At 28.4% G+C, this 26,457-nt stretch overlaps 3 protein-coding genes across 8 annotated transcripts; 1 reads left to right on the top strand and 2 right to left on the bottom strand.

Moving 5' to 3' along the window:
• Positions 1-1,342: 1,342 nt before the first annotated feature.
• LOC114129813 (dual specificity mitogen-activated protein kinase kinase 6) lies at positions 1,343-5,066 on the bottom strand. 2 transcript variants are annotated; one of them, XM_050204923.1, is made up of 8 exons: positions 4,143-5,066; positions 3,948-4,069; positions 3,806-3,866; positions 3,511-3,676; positions 3,188-3,424; positions 2,355-2,534; positions 2,069-2,286; positions 1,343-1,973 (listed from the first exon to the last, which is right to left on the bottom strand). In XM_050204923.1, the coding sequence occupies exons 2-8, from the start codon at positions 3,952-3,954 to the stop codon at positions 1,826-1,828; spliced, it is 1,017 nt and encodes a 338-aa protein (XP_050060880.1). In that variant the 5' UTR covers positions 3,955-4,069; positions 4,143-5,066; the 3' UTR covers positions 1,343-1,825. The 2 variants fall into 2 exon arrangements, with proteins under 2 accessions (XP_050060880.1, XP_027850458.1); XM_027994657.2 differs by lacking the exons at positions 3,948-4,069; positions 4,143-5,066 and having other exon boundaries at positions 3,806-3,909.
• Positions 5,067-5,209: 143 nt separating this feature from the next.
• On the bottom strand, positions 5,210-15,537 carry LOC114129808 (cleavage and polyadenylation specificity factor subunit 6-like). Of its 5 annotated transcripts, none has more exons than XM_027994649.2 (12): positions 15,328-15,537; positions 13,541-13,756; positions 13,225-13,452; positions 12,825-13,161; positions 12,675-12,742; positions 12,424-12,613; positions 11,709-12,119; positions 11,518-11,644; positions 11,172-11,279; positions 10,985-11,065; positions 10,606-10,799; positions 5,210-5,769 (listed from the first exon to the last, which is right to left on the bottom strand). In XM_027994649.2, the coding sequence occupies exons 1-11, from the start codon at positions 15,394-15,396 to the stop codon at positions 10,616-10,618; spliced, it is 2,019 nt and encodes a 672-aa protein (XP_027850450.2). In that variant the 5' UTR covers positions 15,397-15,537; the 3' UTR covers positions 5,210-5,769; positions 10,606-10,615. The 5 variants fall into 5 exon arrangements, with proteins under 5 accessions (XP_027850450.2, XP_027850451.2, XP_027850452.2 ...); XM_027994650.2 differs by having other exon boundaries at positions 11,172-11,267; positions 15,328-15,528; XM_027994651.2 differs by lacking the exon at positions 10,985-11,065 and having other exon boundaries at positions 15,328-15,536.
• A 1,837-nt stretch (positions 15,538-17,374) lies between these two features.
• Positions 17,375-22,479, top strand: LOC114129814 (uncharacterized). The gene is made up of 5 exons (XM_027994659.2): positions 17,375-18,370; positions 19,740-19,831; positions 20,076-20,216; positions 21,172-21,453; positions 21,597-22,479. Exons 1-5 carry the CDS (start codon positions 18,361-18,363, stop codon positions 22,293-22,295), a joined length of 1,224 nt encoding a protein of 407 aa, XP_027850460.2. The 5' UTR covers positions 17,375-18,360; the 3' UTR covers positions 22,296-22,479.
• The last annotated feature ends 3,978 nt before the right edge of the window (positions 22,480-26,457 follow it).

Below are 26,457 nucleotides of genomic sequence, written 5' to 3'. Positions count from 1 at the left end.
ATTATGGTTACAGACACGAATTTAAAGTTGTTTTTTTTATTTCATCATAAGTTTTTATTGTTTTAACACGTCGATACTAAAATAAAAATGGTTCTTAATCAAACACGGTTCTGTAGTAGATGACGATATTGTATGCCTAGGTGTCAGATGCATTTCTATAAAATAAAACGTTTCTACAACTTTTTCAACGTTCGAATTAACTACGTAGCAATGATTTGTAGGTAGGTACACGTAATATGCCATATTATAATACACGATGTGCTATTGTGCTATAATGAATAATACAATTCTACAAAAAATCAACAGAATAGGTAGATTTTTAATAAAAACATAAGTACCTAATGCTAATACAAAAATTATTTTATCATCAATGATGTATAATGTATTTAAAGTCATATAAACATGTTATACTTATTTGTGCTGACAGTTAATATTTATCGAGACTTTATCATAACTTTTACTGACAGAGCATGCATGCCATAGTGGTGAGCACAAGCAATACAATGCTTGTTATCACTGTAAAATACTATTTATTCCGAATCTAAAAGCCTATTCCACTAGCAACTGCGATACTCACTACCCAGGGCATGTTCAATGCTCATTAAGTTGTGCTCAAGATTTGTATTACCTACTTACATTCGAATATATTATAATAATTTTTTTTATTATGGTTTTTTTTTTGCTATTTTTAATACTGTTTAGTTCTTAGTACTGTACCACTATGAATATAATATTAATGTATATATTGAAGAATTAATTGTATTCATAAATAAAAAAAATTTAAAAGTTACATACTTTGACTATCCTGATTAAAATTATTCAAGTATTGTGATAAATAAAAAATTATGTCTAGTATTATTGATTAATTATAAATAAAATAGAATTCATTTTTAAATTTACAGTAAAATCTCTTTTTTAAATATTTTTTCATAGGATAAATATGTAATACTATAACATACTATGCTAGATGAGCATGTCCATACTTCAGTCAACATTCACCACTGTTAAATTATCAGTTTTAAAGTACCTTGAAGTATTAATCATTATGCCTCAACACTAAGAAACAAGAATTAAAAATTGTTCTATAATTAATGATTTAAAATTTATAATATTATTAATATTTAGTTTTATTAGTTCTACTATTGACGCACAAAATGACACAATATTACTAATAATATAACTCCTGCAGTATCTTAACTGTGAAACTCCACTCCCATTGAGGATAACTTCAACCTAATAATAGATAGATGAATGTAGACATAAGCTACCAAAACTTAGAAAAACTAATGAAAGTAATAGCTATTAAATAAATTATTAGATAAAAAAAAGTTCAAAAATAACATATGCGAGAGCAGATATATTGCACTAATATGGTAAAATATAAACAGGTACAGATTTTTGATTCGCTTTTTTAACATTATCACATGAAAACACTATGGAACATAAAAACAAAACAGTTAGATAGCAATGTGCTAAGTACTAAAAATATTAGTCGGGTAATCCTTATATTTTAAGAATTGATGCAATTATATAAAAAGAAAACAAAACGAGAAACAAAAATCTATAAACCAAGATCTTCTAAAACACAAATCATTCGTTACAACTAATATCATACAAATAATAATTAAAAATACTTTAGTAAACTATCTTCGACTTTATATTATTTCTTATGACTTATTGGTAAATAACAATTTTACCAATATAAAAGGTGTTAATAATATTATAATTATTATGTAAAATAAACTTAAATTGAATTATAGTTTATACACAATATTACAGATATTGTTATAAATATATTATTGTTAGTGAATTAATTGCTGATAATTTAGCCTGACACAGGCATATCAGGCAAGTCTAAAATTTCAGACACAAATGATGCGACTAAAGCTGTTTGTGGTTGTTGGTGAGCAAGACAAAATGGATGGGCAAGTAGTTGGGAGTAATTTGGTCGACTCCGAAAATCTTTCTGTAAACTAAAAATATTGAAACAAATGAAAATTTATTTCAAATCAATCAGACTCAAAAAAGGTACAATTACAATAAATAATTAATTATTATAAAAGCTTACCATTGACAGATGAAATCCTCAAAGTATGATGTGAACATACCAGTAGATAGTCTCGGTGGTTCGTCTTTGACCACTTGTTTAAGTTGCTCAAAAGGAGTGCCCCACGTATCGTATGGAAACTTGCCTGTGGCAAGTTCCACAAGAGATATTCCTAAACTCCATATATCACTTCGAATATCATAATTTGATGGATTTCCGGTAGGATCTATTCGTTCAGGCTATAAATAAAAAATAAATATAAATCAATGTACTATTCATTTAAACATTAAGAAACAAATGTAATTACCGCCATGTACGGTTTACATCCTGCATCAATAGTCTTGGCCACAGAATCAACAAGATATCCAGATATACCAAAATCGCACATTTTTACATTGCCATTACGATTAATTAAAATATTTGATGGCTTGACATCACGATGTATTACTTTCAATTGAGAATGCAAATAGTGAAGGGCACTAACAACCTACAATAATAAAAAATTATTTAAAACTCAAATAAATCTATTGTTTATGAACACTAAACAAAAATGAGAAAAAGTATGAATTAAATTGATAATAATATTGTAACAATTATTATGATTAGCTTAACATTATAAGACATAGATATAGACATACAGCTATGGTATACTTAATAAAATTAGTTTTGAGTTTAGTTAAAAGAAAGTCACACCCACATGTGTTGTCTCCGGCTTACACACTTACGATAAAGTACCTACATTTTCAATAGTGTGCTTTTAAGTTTAAATATTATTAAGATATTTTAATTTTTAAGTGAGTTATTAACTTACAAGTAAGTTAAACATTTGAAAATTCACTTAAAAATTAAAATACCATGAAAAATCAATGATAAAACACAGATAATGTTCTTACCTTAACACTCTAATATAAAAACTAAAAGCATACAAATTGAAATTGGAGAATACAAATTAACTATGTAGAATGTATATAAGACGGCGACTACATATAAGGTTAAAACATCCTCTTAGTTAGGTATGTCTATGGAAATAGCAAATACATACAAACAAAACATAATTGAACAAATTGTTTTCTTTTTTGTTACCTACAATCCAAACTATATCATCAATTATTGTAAAATTTAATAAAAGCAAATTATTACCGCTACAGTAATAGGTCCAAGAATTTGTTCAGGAATCTTCCGTCCAAACTTGTACACTTTAGCATAGAACTTATCTAATGAAGTGTCCATTACTTCCATGCATATCCATACATCACCCTCCATGAATAGTGCCCCATAAAACTGCACTGTATGTGGACAAGCTGATGACCGCATGGATATATCCAGATCCATTAAAAGTCGTTTCTGCTCTTGGGTGTTGACTGTAGCTGCTATCCTCTGAAAAAGTGAGAAAAAACAGTACTCACATTGAACATATGTTTTGTAGATGCATATATCAAATACATAGCCATCAGTAAACTCACTTTGACAGCCATGATCGTGCCAGAAGGTATGTGCCGCATTTTTTCCACAATACCATAAGCACCACGTCCGAGATCACAAATTTTCTGCAGGTCACTCGCCTCAACTGTGGTTTCCTGGTCACCAATCGTGATAGTGGTGCGTTTGTCCAAGTTTCGAGGCAGGTTACTATGGGGAAAAAATAAAAGTCAAATTGCATTTAACGAACAATCATGAAACACGGATAGTTGTTTGTGTGGTGAACAAATAATAGAATAGGTAGGTATAACATATTATTAATCATGTTTATGTGCTTACACAACAGGCTGTTCTTCGGGTATCAGAACCCTCAGCGATGGTGGTCTCCTATTACTCCGGCCTAAAAACATAGTTTTACTATACTGCATCAATCAATCATTTAACTCTCAACAAGACAAATAAATAACAACGTTTCACTAACCAGACATTTTACAATATTATTTATGAAATAATATATTCAATAATACGTGCACCACAAACACGGGGGTAGCACGCGCTATTTCATGGTATCGGCGAAACACCGATAGTGCGAGGCTGAGCGAACTAGAAATTTGAAAAATATTCCCGATATTACAATCGTTTTCTTTTTTTTTTTTTGTTTTTAAGAATTTTTCACATTTTTGTCCTACGTTCGTCCTACGCACTGCTCTAACGACGTTGTACTGAACTTCAACATGCGACATGCGTAACGCATGCACACCGATCGTCTAACTTACGTGTAATTTATCAAAGCCGTGACAAATGACAATAATAATAATAATGCATTGTGCTGTACGCCACAACATGCTATGCACTTATAGTTGTATATATGTATAGTGTATACTCGTGAACGTTATCAGCGGATCAAACTTTATCAGCGAGCGGGCCCAATCAGATCTCACGAACAGTGTACAACGTCTTTGACTACGAAGTTTACACACCAGTCTACAACTTTGCACGCGACTATTTAAGGATATCCAAAAAATTAATTCCCACATAAATACAATGTTTATCCGCACGACTGCGTTCACGCTACACTAATCGTCTGTTCATTGAACCAAATAATTAAAAAAAAAAAAAAAACAATAGTAATTTATTGAAATTAAATAATATACTTGCAACTCACCAAACAATTGTTTAGGAAAAATAAATTTAAAAGGACAAATTTAAGTTATAACAATTTTTTATTATTAAGTTGATTATAAGATGAAATTTCGTTTCTCCTCGTGTCAAACTCCCGATAACGAGCACGCAAGGATGGCTAAACAATTAATTGATTTCGTTCCGATATAATTTTTCAATGTTAACAAAATTTATTGTACTTTGAACAGAGCAGTTGTAGGCCTACCAATGATAAATATAGTACCACAACAAATTCTTTAACTATAGTTTACTTACAAGAGTTACACGACAAACAGTTGTAACCAATTTTTCGCTTCAGCTCATTTTTTATAACTGTTTAAAAACAGAAATGATATAATAAAATAAAAAAAAAATTAAACCTACATACACAATGATTACAATTATATTTCATTAAAACAAATAAAATAATAAAATGTTAAAACAAGTTTTAGTTTGTTGTTGTTTTTTTTTTTAATGTGGGTATAGAGGGATTGACAAAACAATAAGTAAAAAAAAAATATATATACACATGAGAGGCAATAATGACGCAAAGGGCAGAAAATGAAAAAATAAAAATTCACCTTAAATCTAATACATATGTTTTATTATTAGACTAAATGTATTAAATAGATTTTGTATGATAAATATTTTAAATATTATCATTATAAAAGAAAATGCTTAAGAATGATTTAAGCATCAAAAAAAAAAAAAATTTATATAATTATGTAATAATGTGTAATACAAAAATTAGGTACCTAAATAATCTAGTCTAAATAATTGCGTTGAGTTCCAAGATCCAGATGTCATAAGCTGTCGCGATGCACTATTATTAAATATCAATCATAACAATTATAGGTACAATTAAGGTGTGATACAGACAGAATAACGACACATTTTAAATAAAAAATTTTAAAACTGAAAACTAGAGAAAAAAAATTACATTAAAATGTTCATTATTATTATTAATATGTATTTTATACCACCCGCACATGAATAAAAATAAAAGATTGATATCTTAAAAATACATTATTAAATATGTCCCATGATATTTGTACAATCTACAAAATGGATACATAAATTTCAAAGATACAGTCTTGCGCAAACTTGTATTTATATAATATAAATGGATGGATCAGCGGCGCCTGTAAACAAATTAAAAACAATGCATTGATGAATTTTCTCAGTAGTTATTGTTGACGGTGGTCATTTTAATCGGCTGCTTAATGATTGATGGACTTTTTCTAGGCAGACAGCAAACGCGCACAGATGGTCTCACACTTAAACACTAACTTAAACTATTATTTAAAAATCTTATGAATTTCATTAATAGTTATCATAATTAATTATGATAAAATCACATAACTCATTTTTATCTATTCTGGGGAAGATATTATATTAGTGAATTATTCAATTATATTAAAAAAAATTTCAATGATTAACATAATGTATTTTAATAAAACTTAAATGTCAGATTTATATTTGTAATATAAAATATAAATTAATACTTAATTTAAAAGTAATAAATAATACATTTTTTTATCTATCAAATATTAATAAAATGTATTTTCTATTTTTTTATATTATATATGATGTGCAAAAATACTTAGCCATTTTAACCAATATATATAGCGATGCAAAACCATACATAAATAATATTTCAGTAATTATTTAATTATATCTTAGGGATTTACTTTATCTCTGTTGAGAATTAGTTATTTCAAATTTTAAGCTAGTAATTAATAGTCTTAGATGTTATATACTTGTATTACTGTGCACAGTAACTTAAAAAATAAATTTAGGTGCTAACGCACAAATATCTTCTTACTTTATAACTATTCATTATTAATAACTCAGATGAGCCAAATACAAGGGTTTATATTAACAATATTGAAGTAAATGATTGAGAATACAATTTAAAATGTATTAATTAATACAATTTAACTAAATTAGTGAATTATATTTATTAATGTATAATTGTAAAAATACAATTTGTTTAAAATACAAATACTATTTCTAAAGCTATTTAAAAAATATACTTTATATTATAATTGTAAAAAGTTAACTTAACAACTAGTATTTTAAATATACCCAAATATATTATTCAAAAATTTTCAGAATTATAAAATGTATCATTTAATATAAATATATCTTAAAAAATTATTTAAAAATTTCAATGTTAGTGTATTTATATGAATGATGAATCAATACTTATATAGACATTATGATTGACAACCAACTTATTTTCTTTACAATATACTCAATACACATAGCTACTAAATGTTTCACACACTCAATAACCATGTTTTACTTCTCGAATAATAAATAATTCTAGGTACAGGAAAAACAAACACCAGGGACCAAACAAACAATATTCACAATAAAATATTGCACAATATCATAATTGTATTTTTTTAGAAATATTATCTTTCTTAAAAAAGTTATACCTTAAGTTCATTTGTATTGAAAATATTTTATCCAAAAATTGTTTTTTACAAAACTTTTACAAATCTAAATTAAAAACATACTCATTTTTACAAAATACTCTGAGAAACGGTCTAACCTGTTTAATATTTTGTATGTAAATAATCAGAAAAACCAAATTGATGATGTATATATACATATATATTAGATTGTAACTAAAAATAATAATAATTCCCCAAAAATTACTAGTTAATATTAAAAATTTGACTATGGTAACACTCAATTCAATAGTTTAAAGCATATTTTTCAATTACCACAAATTGAACTATTTTTTGTATTCACCATCAAAAATTATTTCTATTAGTTTAAAAACCTCATAACTATAAAATATTATTAATATCAAAAAATTATTTTAATATCGTCCCTGGAAACATAAAATAAATTATAGATTTATAAATTAAATATAATTCAATAATTGTATATAACATGTTTGGCTTACACCATCTTAATGTAAATATTTTTTTAATATTTCTATAAAGAAATAATTAAAAAACTAAAAATTAGTATCCTATTCAATTATTATTAAATAATGAATATGCTGCTTTAAGCAATATATAACAAAGCAAAATATAGTTCACATATGGGGAGAATTTGAATAATATAGAGAAATTGAAACCTATCCGATGAGTCAGTTGTCATGTTGGCTATTTAATCAATAGTTTCAGATATACTATTATTTTACATTTTATAAATACAGATGCAATATTATGTAACTACTACTAAATCAAATCAACCAATTAATTTAAAAAATTACTGTAGAAAATATAATGCCGTGATGGATAGTTGTTGAAACTTTTAAGCATATAAAAGATTTATAAAAAATTACCAATTATATTTAGAATTAGCGTGTTTGTCAATTACTTATTTTGACTGTTTTTAAATAGGTTTCCAAAAAATGATTGATTTGCACTACGCTTAAAACTTATAGAAAAATTTATTTTACTTTAAGTTAGAATAAAATTAGAAAACCTAATTTAAAATATATTGACTACTACAATAAAACATTCATTAACTTTTATATCAATGAAATTATAATTTTTTTGTTTACCCAACAAATGTTATATGATAACAATCCTAATATATTATTTACAAAATAGAAAAATGTTTAATCATTTTGAATTATTTATAGCTGTAATTTATCATACTAATACAACAAATTTGAATAGATTATCATGTAATGTTATTACTAATATTTCTTATTAATTAAAAAAGTTCCAAAGTATATGGTATGAAAAATGAAAATTAATTAAAAATAAATTTAAAAAAAATATGAGCACACTTGTCATTGAAAATTAATTTTGGATATCTAACGACAAAGATGAAATAAAAACCATGAAATTTAATCTGCAAGTGCAATGATACTATATAATTATATGAATGGTTTTGTGCAATTGGGTAAAATAATAGTACACAATATTTAAAATTTCCATATACTCAACAAAAGCCATCCTCTGAAAGTAATCTAATTCTTTATAAACTTATTGGAATGACCACCTTTAACAAGCTGTCCAGTTATATAACCAATAGTTCAGGTCCCTTTGATGACTGTTATACTGTTATATAGAAGTTTCACTGTATAATTTTGATGACAATAAATGTAACCAATAAAATATTGTTGATATTGATAAAAAGAACTCTTGCAAAAACTACTATGTAGTCTGCTTTTATGAAAAGTGATAACCAAGAATAGGAGTTTTATTGGTGTATAACCACAATCAACATTAATTATATAGAAGTATCTTCTAATATTTTCTTCAAAACATAATTATGTCTCAAAACAATAAAACTTGTTATTATTTCTTACCTAAACACAATCAGTCATTTTTTAGGGTTGGAGCAATAGCTAACAATAAAATTAAATATAAAGTATACCATTAAGATAATTGTTGATTAAAATATGTTAATTTTAAAAATATATAAAAATTATAAGTAGCAGCAATAAATGGACAAGATCTTAATCCTTAATACAATTGCAAAATATTTTAGTTCAGCACAAATTGTAAGATATACCATGTTGCTAATACCTCTAAGGATACACCAAAATATTACATCTTAATAAATTTACTCTTCAAAGTTTCCCTAAATACATTTTCTAGTATGTAGTGTGAAAACTAATATGGATAGAAAATCTTTCAATTTTAAAATAATTCATTATCAAACCAATATATTGTCAACTGTGAAAATAAAGGTAATCTGACAAAAAAAAAAAAAAAAAAAAATAGGTTTCTTACATTTATATATTGACTAGTAACAAAAATAATAGATATTATTCACATGAGATTATGTACATAAAGTAATTTTTATACATATTTATAAAATTATTGAATGCAAAATAGAGAACTTATTATGGACTGAACTTTTTTAAACATCGAAAAACGTTTGATGACAGAAATAATAATATTTTAAGTGCCTAAAACGGTAATCAAATAAATGTAATTCTTAGAATTAACAATCAAAATATATTTTTTAAATTTTGAAACATTCAATACAAAATTAAATACTTCACTATGCACTTAACACTTGTAGAGAAAAATAAATCATAAAAATGTTGATTTAATCATAGAAAAATATAATACATAAAAAGCTTCGTTTACTATGTATATTTATACAGTCAGTTTTATAAATGTATACTAAATATGTTAACCAATTGTAACAAATACAATTTAAACTAGACAATTATAACATAAACGAAGCTTTTAAAAACCTAATGAGGGTAAATAGCACATAAAAGAAACTCAAAGAATAAAAATATGTAGAAAATTATAAATTATAAAACTAGATAAAAAAAATTATATAAATACCAAATTATACCCTTTATGATATCTATCAATTAATGATAAGTTAAAAAAATATTTTCTTTGTTAAAAATAATGATAAAAAACATAATGATATTAATATTAAATGCACACAAGCATATTTTAAATAAAAATGTTTATCATATTAATTGTACTATCATTTTTAAAAGTAAACACTTAATATGTATAAATCTTATTCTACGCTTGATTTAAGTTTAACAAAAATTCATGCAAAAATTCTTAAATATACCTAATTCACTTGAATTTTATTTAGCATAACACATATTCCTAATACAACAATTATTTTTTCACAGATACACTATTATTAAATACAAAATTGTATTTAATGTTACATATTAAATATGTTATTTTTATCACAGCTCATATATCACAGCAATTGGTTAAAAAGGCTATATTCAATTATTATAGAAATGTATAAAAAGAAAATTGAATAAGCCTTTGCTTAATACTATTGAAGTATCTCTCATTTTATAAGTTTATAAACATTAAAATAATCATATATATGAATTAAGGAAAGACCATCAAACAAAACAAAAACTAAAATTAAAAACTAAAAATAAACTAATGAAAATTTAAAAAAAAAAAAGGATTGTGAAATTTGTATTATCTATACTAAAATTTAACAATCTAAATAAAACATCAATTGTCTAGTTTACAATACTTACAATAAAAAATACTTACCACAGATGTATTAATGTCTAGAACTACGATGTGAAGATTCAGCTCGGTCTTCCCTACGATCACGATCACGTTCAATATCTCTGTCTGCATCTACTGCCCTCCTACTAGATGTCGGTTCACGTTCTCGTTCACGTTCCCTATCACGTTCTCTATCTCTATCGCGTTCACGTTCTCTATAACGATCATCATAATACCTAAAACGATAAACAATTTAACAAAATGTAACAACATAGTACATAGCATAATTTACAAACAAGTCTATAGAATATTTATTATTATAATTATTATTATTATTATTATCATCATCAATTTTATTTTTTATTTTTGTTATTATTTATAGGAAACTTGATGAAAGGAAATGAAGATTGAGTGATATTACCTGGATTTAGAGGATACAGGAACAGACTCGGTTACGTCGGGCGGAGTGATTTTCCTATTTCGGCCGCTTGCTTTTACAGAACTGTTAAACAATAAACTTTACCCTCAACAAGTATGGATACTTTAAAAGCACAAATACTTCCAAGAAGAATTTTTCATGAATTTTAAAAATGATTCAAGAAACTTACCTGTCTTCTCGACTTCTCTCTCTGTATTCGCGATCCCTTTCTCTATCCCTATCCCTGTCACCGTCTCGTTCTGATGTATAATAACGGTCAACGTACCTGTTAACACATCTATGTTATGGCAACTTAATATATTTTTTTATACATATAGCCTTTATTAAGAGGATGATAAAAGGTATTCAATATCCATTATTATTGTATTAACAAAAATAATAATCTAGATTATCTTGAAATTATTATTAAAAACAAGGCTGAATTTAGACCACATACTATGTAATAATTAATTTAAAATAATAAAAAGCTATAGACTTGTTATAACTGAATAATAATACAAAATACTACAACATACTTGTCACGATCTCTTTCCCTATCACGATCACGTTCACGACTTCTGTCTCTATAGTCACGTTCACGAGATCTAGTGCGCTCACGCCTCGATCTTCTATGCAATCTATCACGAGGTGATCTAGACCTCTCTAAATAAAAACAAATATACGATAGAATACATATACTAAAAATGTTAAATCAATTAATAGTTACCTCTTCTTGAACTATAACTCTTGCTTTCGATTCCATGTAATGTATCGTGCAGAGAACTCACTAATATTTTACAGCGTTCATCACTAGCAACCTTAGATTGTTTTATTAATGATATTGCTGTAACCAACGTTTCAATAGCATTTGAGAATTCACCAGCTGCAGCATCGGCTACAGCTCGAGCAATAGCAGAACTAGAAACAGTTCTATTTCTACTCATAATTTCTTCCAATTCTTGTTCAGACATTCCCATATCATTATTCATATAAGGTCGAGAAGAAGGTCCATTAGGAGGACCATATCCTGGATGACCTGGAGGTCCCTGAGGTGCACCACTGGGCTGTTGGAAGAATGCCGGATTTACATGTGGAGCTGGTGCTTGACCCGGACCACCTGGCATCATTTGAACTGGTCCTAAAATTAACATTACAATGTTTAAATTATAAAGGTATATTAAAGATAATAACAATGTACTATAGTCGAGAGAACGAAAAGTATCCACTGATGTGAACACTTCCAGTGGTTGAGTTCTGTAACGGCTACCCAAAATAATGAGAAAAAAAACAGCGCGCAATTTATAATTATTAAGTATTATGTATTTAACTCAGTTTTAACCCCTGCTTATCAAGAAAAAAACTGTTGCTATCATATTTTCCAGCGGCCACTTTTCATTCTCTTGATTATAATACTTTTATCACATGAGACTTAGAAAACTAACCTTGGCCAGGTGGAGGACCTTGCATTGGCGGACCTTGTTGATGTGGAGGGAAACCAGAACCCGGTGGAGCCATTTGATGAGGTGCCATTCCAGGAGGACGATTCCAATCACCACGTGGACCTCCAGGTCCTGGTGGACCCTGAGGACCTTGTGGTGGCCCCATTCGTGGTGGACCTTGGCCTGGTGGAAACTACAAAAAATACAAATAAGTTTAAATTAAAAAAATAAATAACAACTATCATGATAATTACCATTCCTGGAGGTGGTCCTCTAGGCTGACCCACTGGTCCTTGAGGTTGCATCCCTGGTCTTGGAGGTCCTAAATAGTTTCAGATAACAAAATGGTTGAAAAATAATACAATAAATTAATAAAATATCATTTTTTTTTATACAATAATTACCCATTTGTTGGTTAATTCCATTCCACTGGTTTTGGTAACCAGGGGGAGGTGGACCTTGTTGATGGGGACCCATAGGACCTCCTGATTGCAATGGCATTCTATGTCCATTAGTCATTCCCATCGGTGGCTGCATACCTTGAGGAGGTTGTTGCATACCTTGCATTGGCATTCTATTTCTCATTCCTTGCTGTTGCATCATGGGTTGTTGTGGCATCATAGGACCACCACGCATAGGTTGCTGCATAACTTGACCAGGTGTTCTAGACATACCACCCATAGAAGGCATATTCTGATTGTTTGGTGGAGGCAATGGTCGAGTTTTGGATTGCGATTCAAACTAAACCAATAAAAATATATTAATAATTTCATACTAAACAAACATATTTAAAATTGTAATTACCTGTAAAAGGGCTTGTTTAGTTGGAAAAGTGACAACAGGTGATTGTCCATGTAGCTCTTTTTTTGGCAATCTATCCATAACCATCCGTAAACTATGCTCAGAGCCCAATGTAACAACACAAAATCCCTTCGATTGGCCATTTCCTCGATTTTCAAAAAATTTAACTTCAATGAAATCTGAGACACCTATGCTCGTAACACTATCTGTTATATCTTGATCAGTCGTCCACTATAAATTGGATTCATAAATACATTAAAACTTAATAAACGATTGTAAAACACTAACTAAAATTGATAAATACACTCATTTCACTTACCCATGTTAAATTACCAATATATAGTTGGTATCGGCGTCCTGTAGTAGAATTATTAGCGGAGCTATTAGTAGATGAACCATTTGTGACTAATGGTGTGCTATTTTGGTTATTCGCACTGGGAGGTCTATCTACTGGTTGTCTTGTCTGAGCACTATCGTTTGTTCCAGATATGACATCATCATACAAATCTACATTATCATTTCCAGCAAAATCCTCCTAAAATAATAGAAAACATATAATAAAATAACAATATAAATACTAATATCATGAATTTACAAAATATTGTAACTAACAATATTATTGTTTATGGCTAAATAATATAATGTCAATAAACTAGTCCTAGTAGCACAAATGTATTTACCACCTAACAAAATTTATCATAAATAGTTTCAAGTTATTCCAGAGACTTAGATATAAACAAATAGGTATAAACAGAAGTATATATTATAAGAAAAATTAAATTTATTTAAACTAACTTTAAATAGATAAATATTAGATACATTTCAAAATATAGTACCTACCTAACTAAATTTCTATATTTTTCATAACTATTGTAAAACATGAAATGAAAAATCATTAGTTTAAATGTTTCAACATGTTAACTTATGTTACTATTTTAGACTTCGAGAAAAACTATATATTCTTCTTCAACTTGGATTATTTTATCATACCTAGGCATAGGTATAGCTATATTTTTATTATACTTAATTAGATAGGTAATTACACATATGCCTATAACATAATATTTTATCAAAAAAATAAAAATAAAAACAAAGAAATAGGTAGATAGATAATTATATTATTTTTACTTTCTTATTTCCAAGATTGTACAATTAATATGCAATGTATCAATGCAAATACCATTAAAAAAAAAATGCTTAAATTTTTTTCATAATTATTATTTTAGCACCTATGTATTAATATACATTTTAGTTTGAGGCAGAAAAGCTATTAAGAACTATAAAAGATGAAATATAATAACTTGATTTTTTTTTTTACTACCTAGTAATTATTTTTCAAAACACAAAAAATACGTACACACTATCAACATCTTATATTTCTATTATTAATCAAATATTTAAAAGTAATAACATTATGCTTCAAATAATATGAGAAGTACCTAATTCAGTAGCATAATGTGTATGAGATAATAATTAAGATTTGTATGATTTAATTGTAATTTGTAAGGTAGTAAAACCTATAACCATATATTTAAAAATAGAGACTTAATTCACAAAACTTATTGAGTAAGCATGTTGGGTTTTGCAAATGAGAATGTGATAAAAAAATGTCATCAATGATGCGAGAGGTTTGGGAAAACTATCAACTACCAAAGTAACTTTAGTGACACCCTGGTCCATGATGACAAGGGTTAAATCACCAACACAAGAGGAATTATCGGACCCGAGAAACATGGCCTGGTATGTCCCCGATCAGTGAATTTGACATGGTCACGCGCGTTAGACATCACGTCTGGACTAGTGGCAAATGGGTGGGCTAATAGGTGAGAAAATGAAAGAATATGCAGAGAGAACGACAGCAACCGTGGAATGATGACATGCATAGGTCTCATGCAAAGGATGGTAGACAACTAAGTAACAGACTAATATTCCTATGAAGTTGTCGAATCCGGCAGAGGATAAATACGCTAGATCTACCGCCGCTACCGACCGGTAGACGCGCTAACAGTAAGTTCAGTAATGGAACTAATGGAAGACGCGCGTGCTTAACACAAGCACGACGTTGACGACGAATTCAAGTGGATTAGTAGTGTTTTACTGTCTTACCTGGGCGAAGTCTTGTTCCAAATCGTCGGCGTACAGATCGATGTCCACGCCGTCGGCCATTTTTGTCATATTATCCGGACCAGCGGATTATGGAGAACCTCGACAACGGCGGCTGTAGCGGACAGACACAGTCACACACACAGACGCGCCGCACGTACACTGCGCACGCGCAGAGTCCAAAAACTTGGTGGTGGGGGTGTTGGACGCCGAGCGAGGAGGTTTTTCGTTGTTTACGAGGGACGGCGCCGTGCCGCCGTTATTAGCTGCAGGATGCAGCCCAGCCCGCAAAAATATTATTTTGTTGTTAAATCGCGGCGGCATGCAGTGCGGTAATACCAGCGGGAGACGATTATTGTAACCGACACGGAATTATCTAACCGTTGGCCACACCGTCAATCACAAACAACAACAACAACGCGGTCATTTAAACACTGATAATAATTAATTAGTATTTTACTATTTAGTATTTACTATTTACCACGATTAAAAAATGCCTATACCAGTAACCAATTTAACTTGTTAAATTAATAAAATATATTTTAAATTGTGTTATTCACGCATAAATGTCAATAAATGATTAATAATAATATATCACGGAATACACTATAGACCGTAGTCCCCACTTCCCAGTCATGTTTTTACGTCTTTGACTTATTAATTATTTTAATAAATCTCAAACATATAATAATATAAATTACCTATTGTAAGTTTAGAATTATAATTGAGACTAAAGTATTCAGTCTACTTAATACTCCATTTGACAAATCAATTAATAAACGAAATAAGGTACCCTTGAAAACTATTACCATTGAGAGGAAGCTTCAGATCCAATAGAATAATATTACAGTATTACATATTTACATCCCTCCCAAAGTAGCTTTAACAGGCCAGACTTGACGTCTTATAATAATATGATGGTCAGAAAATTTGACTGAAATCAATGGCATTACATGTCAACAAAATGAAAGTACATTTTACAATTATTATAGGTAGTTATTGTAAATTTAGGCTCATTATAATTTTGATGGCAAGTAGGGTAAAAAGTGCTAAGACCTTTATTTTGAACTTCTGAGGAGGCTTAGTAAAATTTCTATCTATGGAGAAACACTTGTCTTTTTATCGGAAAGAAACGGCAACGTGGCAATAACGGACAAGAACATCATCGATAATAATGTTAATTGTTAACGTGTGACATGGTCACGTGGACTTTCTGACCATCCTGACAAAATGTCAGCATGCCGCAATGCATCATCTGATATCCCAATAATTTCTAACTTTAAGTTTTCTTTTCGGTGTCACACTATACATTTCTGTGATGTTTTGCAAGCTTAATTTTGAATTTTTTAATTACTTTTTCCACCTCAAAATCCAAAATTCACAAAATAAAACCCATGAATTAACCGGCCCCATGATTGGTTTACATTTGGTGAACAATTTATTTATCAAAGCGCATACGCGGGGACCAGGATTTTTTTCTTACAAACTACAGCGATACTAACGTTGTCAGTCGCTTGCTTTAGAGATGTCATATTGTCATTATGTCGTTCGCGAACGAACGGACCTAATTGAACGAATCAAAGTAGTGATATCAGTATATCACAGAACAAAATATGAACGATATGATTCAGATCGCCGAAACGAGGTGATCCGAATCACCTGATATTTTTTTTCGTTTTGGTTCACACTGTCTCTTCCTAATCCCGAACCGAGCGAATCACGAACGTGAATCACCGTGTTTGATCGAAACAGTAGAACTGAATATTCCGTTCAATAATTTTGATTCATTATAGGCTTGAAATAATCCATCAGATCGCGAATGGGTCTTTAAGCCGTATCTTTTTGATGATCTGAAAGATTCAGATAACTTAAATGAACCATAATCCCATCCCTAGGGCTCGCTTCGCTGCTCTTGGACAAATAAAACAAAAATATCCCTCGACTTGCTATGCAACACCATCTTGAGTTGGTTAATCACAGAAACACTTGTCTTTTTATCTGAAAGAAACGGCAACGTGGCATTAACGGGCAAGATCACCGTCGATAATAATATTATGTTAAAGTGTGACATGGTCACATGGACTATCTGACCGACTGACCATCTATTCTGACAGAATGTCAGCAATCAGCATGTCGAAATGCATCATCTGATATCCCAATAATTTCTAACTTTTAGTTTTCTTTTCGGTGTCACACTGACAACTTTCAACGACTATTTTCACGAACAAAAAGTCAAAAATTCAAAATGGGTTTGTTTCATTCTTCGTTGTTTTAATGTCAGTATGTCAGTTACTTAGTTAACGGTTCAAAGTTTAAACTTCAATTTAGTGTGGCCGTACTAATGCACTCTAGTGTTGTGTCTCATTCTAGTGCTTCTTAGTTCTTTTAGTTTTTTCTATTACAGCGGTAAACGAAGTTCGATCTTTGGTGGTTGGACAAATAAACGATTTTGGTGTTTACTGTTAATAATGTTAATACTATAGACGGCTCATTGTTTGACTCATTCAGTGACGTTCAATGGTTCAGTGGCTCAGTCGTTATCCATTGAGAAATCGAGTCTTCAATTCTTTATTATATTGCTCGAACATTGATGTGAATTTTTGTGTTTTATGCTCTAAGCCTCTAACCTTGTAGGAGAAGTGATTTTTTGGAGATAGTTTTCGATTGTGCGCTATAATACGTTATACGTCTATTATACTCCCACCTCCGTTTTTGTAATTGTGAATACGTACCTCCAACCTGTTCGATTACGTTGAACGAATAGGTACAATCATTATTAATATTTCTTATGCGTTTTGAACGATATCATAATGCGTTTTAAGAGATACCTACGAGTTTAACCGATACATTTGTACATTATTAATAGTGACAAACTGACAACTTATAATGTATGTGTATTGTTCATGAAGAAGTTGCAAATAATATTCCATAGACATAAATACAACTATATTTATATGCCTTTGTGATACATATACCAAATAATTACTAATTAGTCTTCGACGATTTCATTTCTACGCTTTCGTATTTTCGTCAATCATGATGGACGGTAAGTACCTATCTATTTAATTATACGAAATTATTTTTAGTACTTATAAAATTTTTAATGGATTTCGAAAAAGATAACATTTTATAATCAGTGTTTGATTCATATGTATATAGCATAGACCTATCAACTAGTTTATAGGACCATGGTATACCTATTTTACCTATATTTTTATTTAGTTTACAAAACCAAATGATTTAATGAATCTATTCCGATATATTATATTAAAGAATAATTGAATAACTTAGTTTTAGTAATTATTGAGCTATTACAGTTTAATACTAGTAGCTAATAAATAAAAAAATTTAAAAAACTTAGTTTTTTATGTAAATTTAAATTTTAAAGCATTTTTATGTTTATTTAAACATAAATATTACAAATTTATGCACTCCTAGTTTGTAGTAAATATATAAAATAGTAAACTTAACATAATTCTTATAATTCAAATAAAATTGATATTGCAATCAAAACATTTAAATAAATTGTTATTTCTGCAATCTGTTGATTCATTATGATCCCTACAATTTAATTTTGACTAGTAGGTACCTACTTATGCTGTACATAATTTTTAATATAATATTATGTATGTATATTTTTTTAAATTGTTGAATTTATATTTTATAAAAAATATTTAATTTATAATACACCAGGGATGGCCAAACTTTTTTTGGTCACAACTACTAAAAATATACTTAACTTTTGAGGATCGACTTCCATAGAAAAAATTTATTATTGAATAACTAATGATAAAAAAACATTTAGGGCGCGTGGCTCTAAAAATAAATTCTAACATAATTGACTTTGAAGTTATCCGTGATCGACTTTTTGGCCGCCCCTGTAATATATTAACATATTACAAGGTCCATGTAAATCTTAAAGGAAAAATATAATTTTTATTTGTTATTTGTGTTATCTATAATATATAGCTATAAAACAGAATTAAATTTTTTTATAAAAAGAATCCGATACATCAAAACAATAAATGTTTTTAAATTTTGATCATAGGTGCAATTAGCCTAATTTTTTGGGGTGACTAAAGCATGTATATTTAAAAAATATACAATATAATATATATTTAAAAAATATACATGCTTAGTACCACAGAATTTAAAAATTACTAGTAATTACTAGATTAAGGTCGGGGGGACTAAATACCATTTAACATTGAACATCGATGTTTAAAATATGGTCCTTAACTTAAATGCCTATTAAAGTACCTTAAAATTTCCAAAAAGGAAAGTTAATAAATGTTTATAATTATTTCTTAAAATCTAGTAATCCACTGTCTGTTTATTATAATGCATATTTTGTATTAGTTTAATATAATATATATTATAGTATCTACCTATAATAATAATTTATTATATTTTAGAAATTCAAACTTGGTGGGAAATACCAAGTATTGTGCATTTTTGTGAAGTTTTCACTCTTATCACTAAAGATGTCAGTCGAATAGATATTAATGTAAGTACAGAATGTTTTGTCAAAAATTATATTCAATTTAATGAAGAAAAAAAATTAACAGTACCTACTTAGTTTGAAATTATTTTATAAAAATTCATGGGACATGTTCATAATAATTAAATAAACATGATAGACTAAAATGTATATAACTAAATATCTTAGAAAACATTTAATCTTACACAATGAATATTCAACTAGATTTTATTATAAAAAAATAAAGTTACTATTTAAAAAAAATTTACAGGAATTTGAAAATGCAATTGAAGAGAATTCATATTTGTTGACTGATATGGCTATTCGATTTACTAAAATTTGTGGTTTTTATGACCCAGGCACAAATGAATGGTGGAGTATGATGAAAAAAATTTTTCAAAGAAAATGCATTGTAAGTGCCAACATATTAATATGTTATTAATTTTTAAACATTATTTAATAAATTAAATTGTTTCAAAACAGTGTATTGAAGTAGATTTTACACACTTTCATGTATATTTTTCATATAGTTAAATTCAATTTCTATTTTGTGCTTTTTTTTTTTTTTTTATCAAGTTTATTATTTTTATTATAAACTTAATTTTCTTTTATCTTTCTCAATTTCTCAAATTTTATGATTTTTTATTTGAAAAGCAAATAATTTGTTAAACACATAAAATATTTTAAAAATACACATAAGATGAAGGAAAGCAGTAGTTCTACATTTCTTATTATTAGATTATTGCTTATAAATTACTTGTTTAATCCACTTTTGCAATTGAATTAGTAATTTATAATTATGTGAATTGGGACCTTTTCCGTTAGTTCACTACCATTACTTTTTTTGGTTTTTTCGTTCATTCACTATCGTTAATCCACAAACATATTATTTAGATTTTGAGGGTATAAAGTGTGCTTTATGTGTATATATTTACTACCAATAACTATATGCGTTTTTGAGCACTCGTCGCTATGCTCCTCGGTGCCGTCACTCTGCTCCACACAAATCAAAAATATCCCTCGACTTTCTATGCAAATCCACCTCAAATCTAACTTTGTTCTCAACCAAGTAGCTATTCAGCATTGGTCGGTAAGTCCCCTGTTATCTACTTAAGATGGATTTGCTTAGCAAGTCGAGAGATATTTTCGATTTGTGCGTAGCGGAACGACGAGTGCCGAAACACGTGTGTGTAGTCATTGGTAGTGAATAAACGGAAAAGGTCCGTGAATTGTTTTAAATTTAAACAAATTTTAATGCCCAAAGATATATAGTTAAGTGTTTAAAGTCCCAGACCCTAGTTATATTATATGCTTGTAAAAGATATAAAATTATAAATTTATAATGATGTATTGAATGTATTTTCCAGCTCTACAACTTTAAATATTCACTGGATTCCGCAACATATTTTGATGATTTAACTCGCAAACAAAAAGTTGAAGCTCTATACATTTATTGTCATTTTATTCTTGATGTTAAGCATATTCAAGATAAAATATCTAATAAACCTAACATATTGCACTTGTTAAATGTAAAACCACTAGGATATGACCTAAATAAATCAGTGTATTGGTATTTTGGTAGCAATAAATTATATAGAGAAGACTTTGATAATATACACGATCTATCTTCTAACTTACCAGTAGAACATGTAAGTTAAATGGACTCCATAATATTTTGAATATTTATATCTCACATTTATATTATTTATTTAAAATTAATTACTGAAAAACTTGTATGTACTACTATATTTTTAGATTAACTAAAAAAAATTATTCAATTTTTGTTTTATAGAATATCAATGGAACAATTCCATTTGAACCTTATCCGTCGGGAGTTTATGGCTCAGGAAAATGGAATACAATATGTGATAATATTGACAATTGGTATTCATTAGCTGATATTACTGAATACAGTAAAAACATAAATATTAGATGTTTACATAAAGGAATTTGTAATATTATTATAAATCTTCCTAAAGTAAAGAGAAAAAAGTCTTACTATGTATATATAAAGCCTAATAGGCCTTTCAGAAGTACAAGAACTCTTCGATCAACAGATGTTCTATGTAATAAATCAAGTACAAATTCTGATGTTGATCTGCACGAACAAAGCTCACAAAATATTTTGGAAAACCAAATTAAACATAGGTATGATTCATCCATTTCTCGAAAAGATGCATCTAGAATTAATCTCAATGTACATCACCCAAACCAAAATATTTCAAACCCAATAAAAGTTTTCAAGGATGATATTAAGCAAATAGAAAAATGTAACAATAAAACACCATTAAAATTACAGTTACAAAGTAGTAATGTAAATGTGCTAAATAAATGTTTAAACAAAGTTACGGACTTTGACAGAGTTCTTCGTGTAAATATAGAACGCTTCGATCAAGAAAATGCTCATCATTATAATAATAACTTAAAACGTAAATTACGATCCTCAACAAACGGTACTGGAATACCGCCATTCAAAAATTTATTATTTTAAAATTATTACTCTCTATAAATGTAATGTCAACTCATAGTTTTGTATTTATTTTATTTTATCATATTTGTTCAATTTAATTTAACTTATAATGTTTTTTGAAGTGTTATATTTATTAAGATAATTATTATTAATGTAGATAGTTTCTTTAAAACAGAATATTTGTAATATACTTTAAAGTCTATAAGTAATAGTTTTACTTTTTTTTATAAATTAATTATGTATTAATATTTATATATATGTATGTATTAATTGCTCTCCCAATAAATATATAACAGAATTACCAATGATAAAATTTATTGTACTCCGGTTTATAATATCAAATATGAAGTGATAGGTACCTTTTTTTTGATTTGTGTGTATAATGTTGTAGAATATTTACACACCAATGTAGTAAACTTATAACTATTGTAACATATTCATTTAGAATTGTAAAAACTTTTTTTGTATTTTTAATTTTTCCAATTATTTAAACTTTTCAAAAAGTTAAAAACTATTAGAAGTGTATGAAATTCTTGTAGCCATTGTCTTGAATTTACTTTCAAACATTGGTAGCTTTACTTGATATGAAGATAAAGACAAATTTCAAAAATAAATCAAATTTACTTAAAAATATATTTTATACAATATTTCATACTTAATTAAATTTGTTAAATAACTTTATTTTTATTTTTAATAAATAGAGAATATCAATAATATATTGTTAACAATGTTAAATTTTGTAACATGAAAATATGACTCGTAACCACCATAATACCCATTTGTAGAGCGTGAAACTATTCTAGTTGCGGCACAAACCGTGTCTATACATTTTTGTTGGTATAAGGTGTAATTTATGGGCATATAATATTTTCAGTTTCGTTACCATTGTTCATTATAATAAAATTTCTGTCTGATTATGTTTAAATCATTTTCCAAGTCTTCGTTAAGAGTGTCAATCATCGTCATTATCCAATTCAAAGTTAATCTCATCTTAGTGTTATCGGACATGTTTTCCAACGCACATTGCATACTATCGCTAAAAGTAAACAGATCGTCATCAAGGGAACAGCGGTCCTTATGCGCCTGTGTACCCCACTTATACCATTTAACCAGATACTTAACAAATTTCATATCAGACTCAGGATGGACCTGAATCTGGTGGATATCTTGTAATATCGATCTAAATTCCATCGTGAAGCCCAGGCTTAACGTATGATTCGACATACTTTCGATCGCCGTGGCGATGGATTGAGCATTCCGGTTCCAGTAAATGGCGTAAGTACTTCGGAAATATTTACGAACATCGTCTCTATCCAATAACTCATCAATCATACTGACATCGTCATCGATAAAACACTCGGTAATCTCAAGTTTATTGATTTTGTCGTGGAGCGAGATGTAAATTTTGTTCTGATTGGTTTTCTGCAGTTTTTCGAACATTAACATTTCCATTACGTTTCTCGCACGCTCCCGGACTTTCAACACGTTTGCCGCTAACACGCGAATACTACAGTAACTCAGTTTTATTATAACATTTAAGTATGCCCAACACCGGCACCCAACTTTATTATCTACAAACGCGGTAAGTAGGTCCGTGGTCCCTTTAATCTGTTTTATTAGAACTGATGCGACTTTGTCAATCGACGTCGTTATCGGTTTGGCAGAGTCAGGCGCATAGACCACTATGGTCTCGTCGCCGATCAATTTCCAGATATAAGGATCGTAGTACTTGTTGAACGTATGGTAGAACACTAATGATACGTCATGAGACTTCCATAATAGCCGCTTGGGGTCGTTTACGAAAAAATATTTTATAAACAAAAATTGCAAATCTTTTTGTATAGCCATAGAGATCCTATCGATTTCTTCGACAAGCAGAAGAGTCGAATCGTAGTTGGACTCGATTATCCATTTCGTGTCTTCATTCTGAAAGACTGTTTTAGCGTCGACTTCAACGTAACATTCTGTCCTGTACATTTCCTTTACTTCGTCAAGAATCAATAACAACAATAAGTTACGATCAAACTCATTGGTAGTCATCGCTTTGTCTATTTTATACAAATTATGAAAACAATCTAGTTTTTGAATAAAAGGTAAAATGAGCTGAACTGTTGTTTTGATTTTTTTCAATATACTGCTGCTTGTTTCTGAAAATTCTCCCTTGTTTTGTTTTAATTTTTTCCTTAATAGTTTTTTGTTGGTTCTACTTCTATCACTTTTCATCGTTGATGTTTTTATTTGTTCAAGTTTTACTTCGATACTTGAAGTTTTATTATTTAAAATATCCGGCTTTTTTTTAAATAATTCGTTAATCATATTCATTCTACTGTTTTCGTTCTCTGTCGATCCATTTACGTTATTAATAAATATTCCATATATAATTATGGGTAATAAATGCCTTATACTTCTACAAACAATTGCTTTATTTTCTAAATTTAACAATGTTAGCAGACTAGATCGTATCTCGTTAATTTTTATGTTTATAACATCTTTCAAAGTTAAATAATCATCCTTTTCTTTCATAAGCCATCGGCAGTAATAAGTATCATAATATTTACCTGGTTTTTGATTATCGATTGAACACGTATATTGAATGATGTTCAAGTCATCGATAGTATTTAACGTTTCAAGAATTGTAGACGTATTCTGAGTGTCTGAAGTTTTCAAGTTTACTAACGGATTACATCGTATTACGCAAATAACCGCCAAACTGAACACCAATAGAGCATAGAACATTATAAGCTACTTATTTGATAGGTACCTATAATATCTACACTAAGTATAATGTATAGTATTTCATACTTCAATTAATGTTGCTTTTACTTGTGAATGAATTAATACGCGCGTGTTAAATGTATATACACTCGTGACATACTGCATAGTTAGTAGCCTTTTTACAGCGTAATATTTATAATAAATAATAATAATACAAACTTAAGCTTGGCCTATACGATTGTCGCACATATTTTTTTGGGATATGTGAGTCAGAATTTATTCATTTATCCAAGTGTGCATTATCCAATTCGTGTTTATTCCTATGTATATATATATATATATACATTATTATACACTTATATTCTTTAGCGAACGTTGTAGTCGCATGTGTTGTCTCCATCTCACGAACGTAAAACAGCAAATTTACGTTCAACGAAATCAATTGACAATTTTATGTTGTTAGCTTGTATGCTTTAATATTGTAGAGTCAATTTACCTCTTACTAAACTGTCTAAACTTAAAGGTGATATTATTATCTAGAGAATCTCATAGGATTTTATTGATTTTTTTAATTTTCAGTGAATTATATAGTTGTGTAAAATATTAGGTAAAACTTAAAATACTCGTAATCAAGTTAATTATTCAAGGACATGTTTGAGATTTTAAGAGGCCCGAACGTTGGGACATTTGCAGCCCCCTCCTCAATCTTTCGTATCTATTAGATTCATAAATGCATTAATACCTATTTAATCTGTTGAAAGTTTGTATAGTATTGTATTATAGTTTATAATAAATAAAGTCACATAGATAAATAAGGATATGATCATAGTTTAAATTTGTAACTTAGTAAAAAGTTTGTAATTATAATTGGTGTTCAATAAGAAGATATAGGAACATAAAAAATCTGTTTTTCTCTCCCCTTTCTTTAATTCAAAAATGTATGTTATATATTCCCTTACTGTGTTACTGTGTTAGTTATTAATTATAATGTTTAATAATGGTTATGTTGTTTTGGTATTATATAAACTATTATTCAATTAAATTGACAATATGCAAGCAGTGAACAAATTTATTATGATTAAAAATAAAATTTAAAAATACATTTACTTCTATAAATAAGGACCACCCTAATATACACATACATAGATTTCGAGTACACCTTGATATTGAGTAGTTCACATTCACTGCTGTAAGTATAAAGATGATTATGTTTAATTTGCATTCAAAAATATAAATCATTGAAAACAAAAAACGTTTCTGAGAGGAGGCATTTCATCTATTTCTAAAGATATATTTTTAATTATTTTTAAATTAAACTTCTATAATTAATTTAATACTTATTCATTGTTGTCAAAATTTGAACTTAAAATACTTATAAAAAAAAACGTATGGGTGTTTTCGATCATTTTAAATTATCGCACAAGAAATTTTGTATTGAATCTTCAAATATTTAAAAAAAATAGTTAAA

Source organism: Aphis gossypii, chromosome 3 (genome assembly GCF_020184175.1).
Source record: "Aphis gossypii isolate Hap1 chromosome 3, ASM2018417v2, whole genome shotgun sequence".
NCBI classification, from domain to species: domain Eukaryota; kingdom Metazoa; phylum Arthropoda; class Insecta; order Hemiptera; family Aphididae; genus Aphis; species Aphis gossypii.
This window is presented reverse-complemented; position numbering and strand designations above follow the sequence as displayed.

Bases quoted from the DNA above. Each gene is read 5' to 3' on its own strand.
- LOC114129813 (XM_027994657.2), bottom strand. From the start codon at position 3,894: ATGCAGTATAGTAAAACTATGTTTTTAGGCCGGAGTAATAGGAGACCA. The intron at 2,535-3,187 runs GTAATAATTTGC...TTATTATTGTAG, and splicing joins TTGGACCTATTACTGTAGCG to GTTGTTAGTGCCCTTCACTA. The intron at 2,287-2,354 runs GTAATTACATTT...TTTTATTTATAG, and splicing joins GATGTAAACCGTACATGGCG to CCTGAACGAATAGATCCTAC.
- LOC114129808 (XM_027994649.2), bottom strand. From the start codon at position 15,396: ATGACAAAAATGGCCGACGGCGTGGACATCGATCTGTACGCCGACGAT. The intron at 11,645-11,708 runs GTAACTATTAAT...GTTTTTATTTAG, and splicing joins GAGTTATAGTTCAAGAAGAG to AGAGGTCTAGATCACCTCGT. The intron at 11,066-11,171 runs GTAAGTTTCTTG...ATTGTTTAACAG, and splicing joins GAGAGAAGTCGAGAAGACAG to TTCTGTAAAAGCAAGCGGCC.
- LOC114129814 (XM_027994659.2), top strand. The intron at 19,832-20,075 runs GTAAGTACAGAA...AAAAATTTACAG, and splicing joins TCAGTCGAATAGATATTAAT to GAATTTGAAAATGCAATTGA. The intron at 20,217-21,171 runs GTAAGTGCCAAC...TGTATTTTCCAG, and splicing joins TTTTTCAAAGAAAATGCATT to CTCTACAACTTTAAATATTC.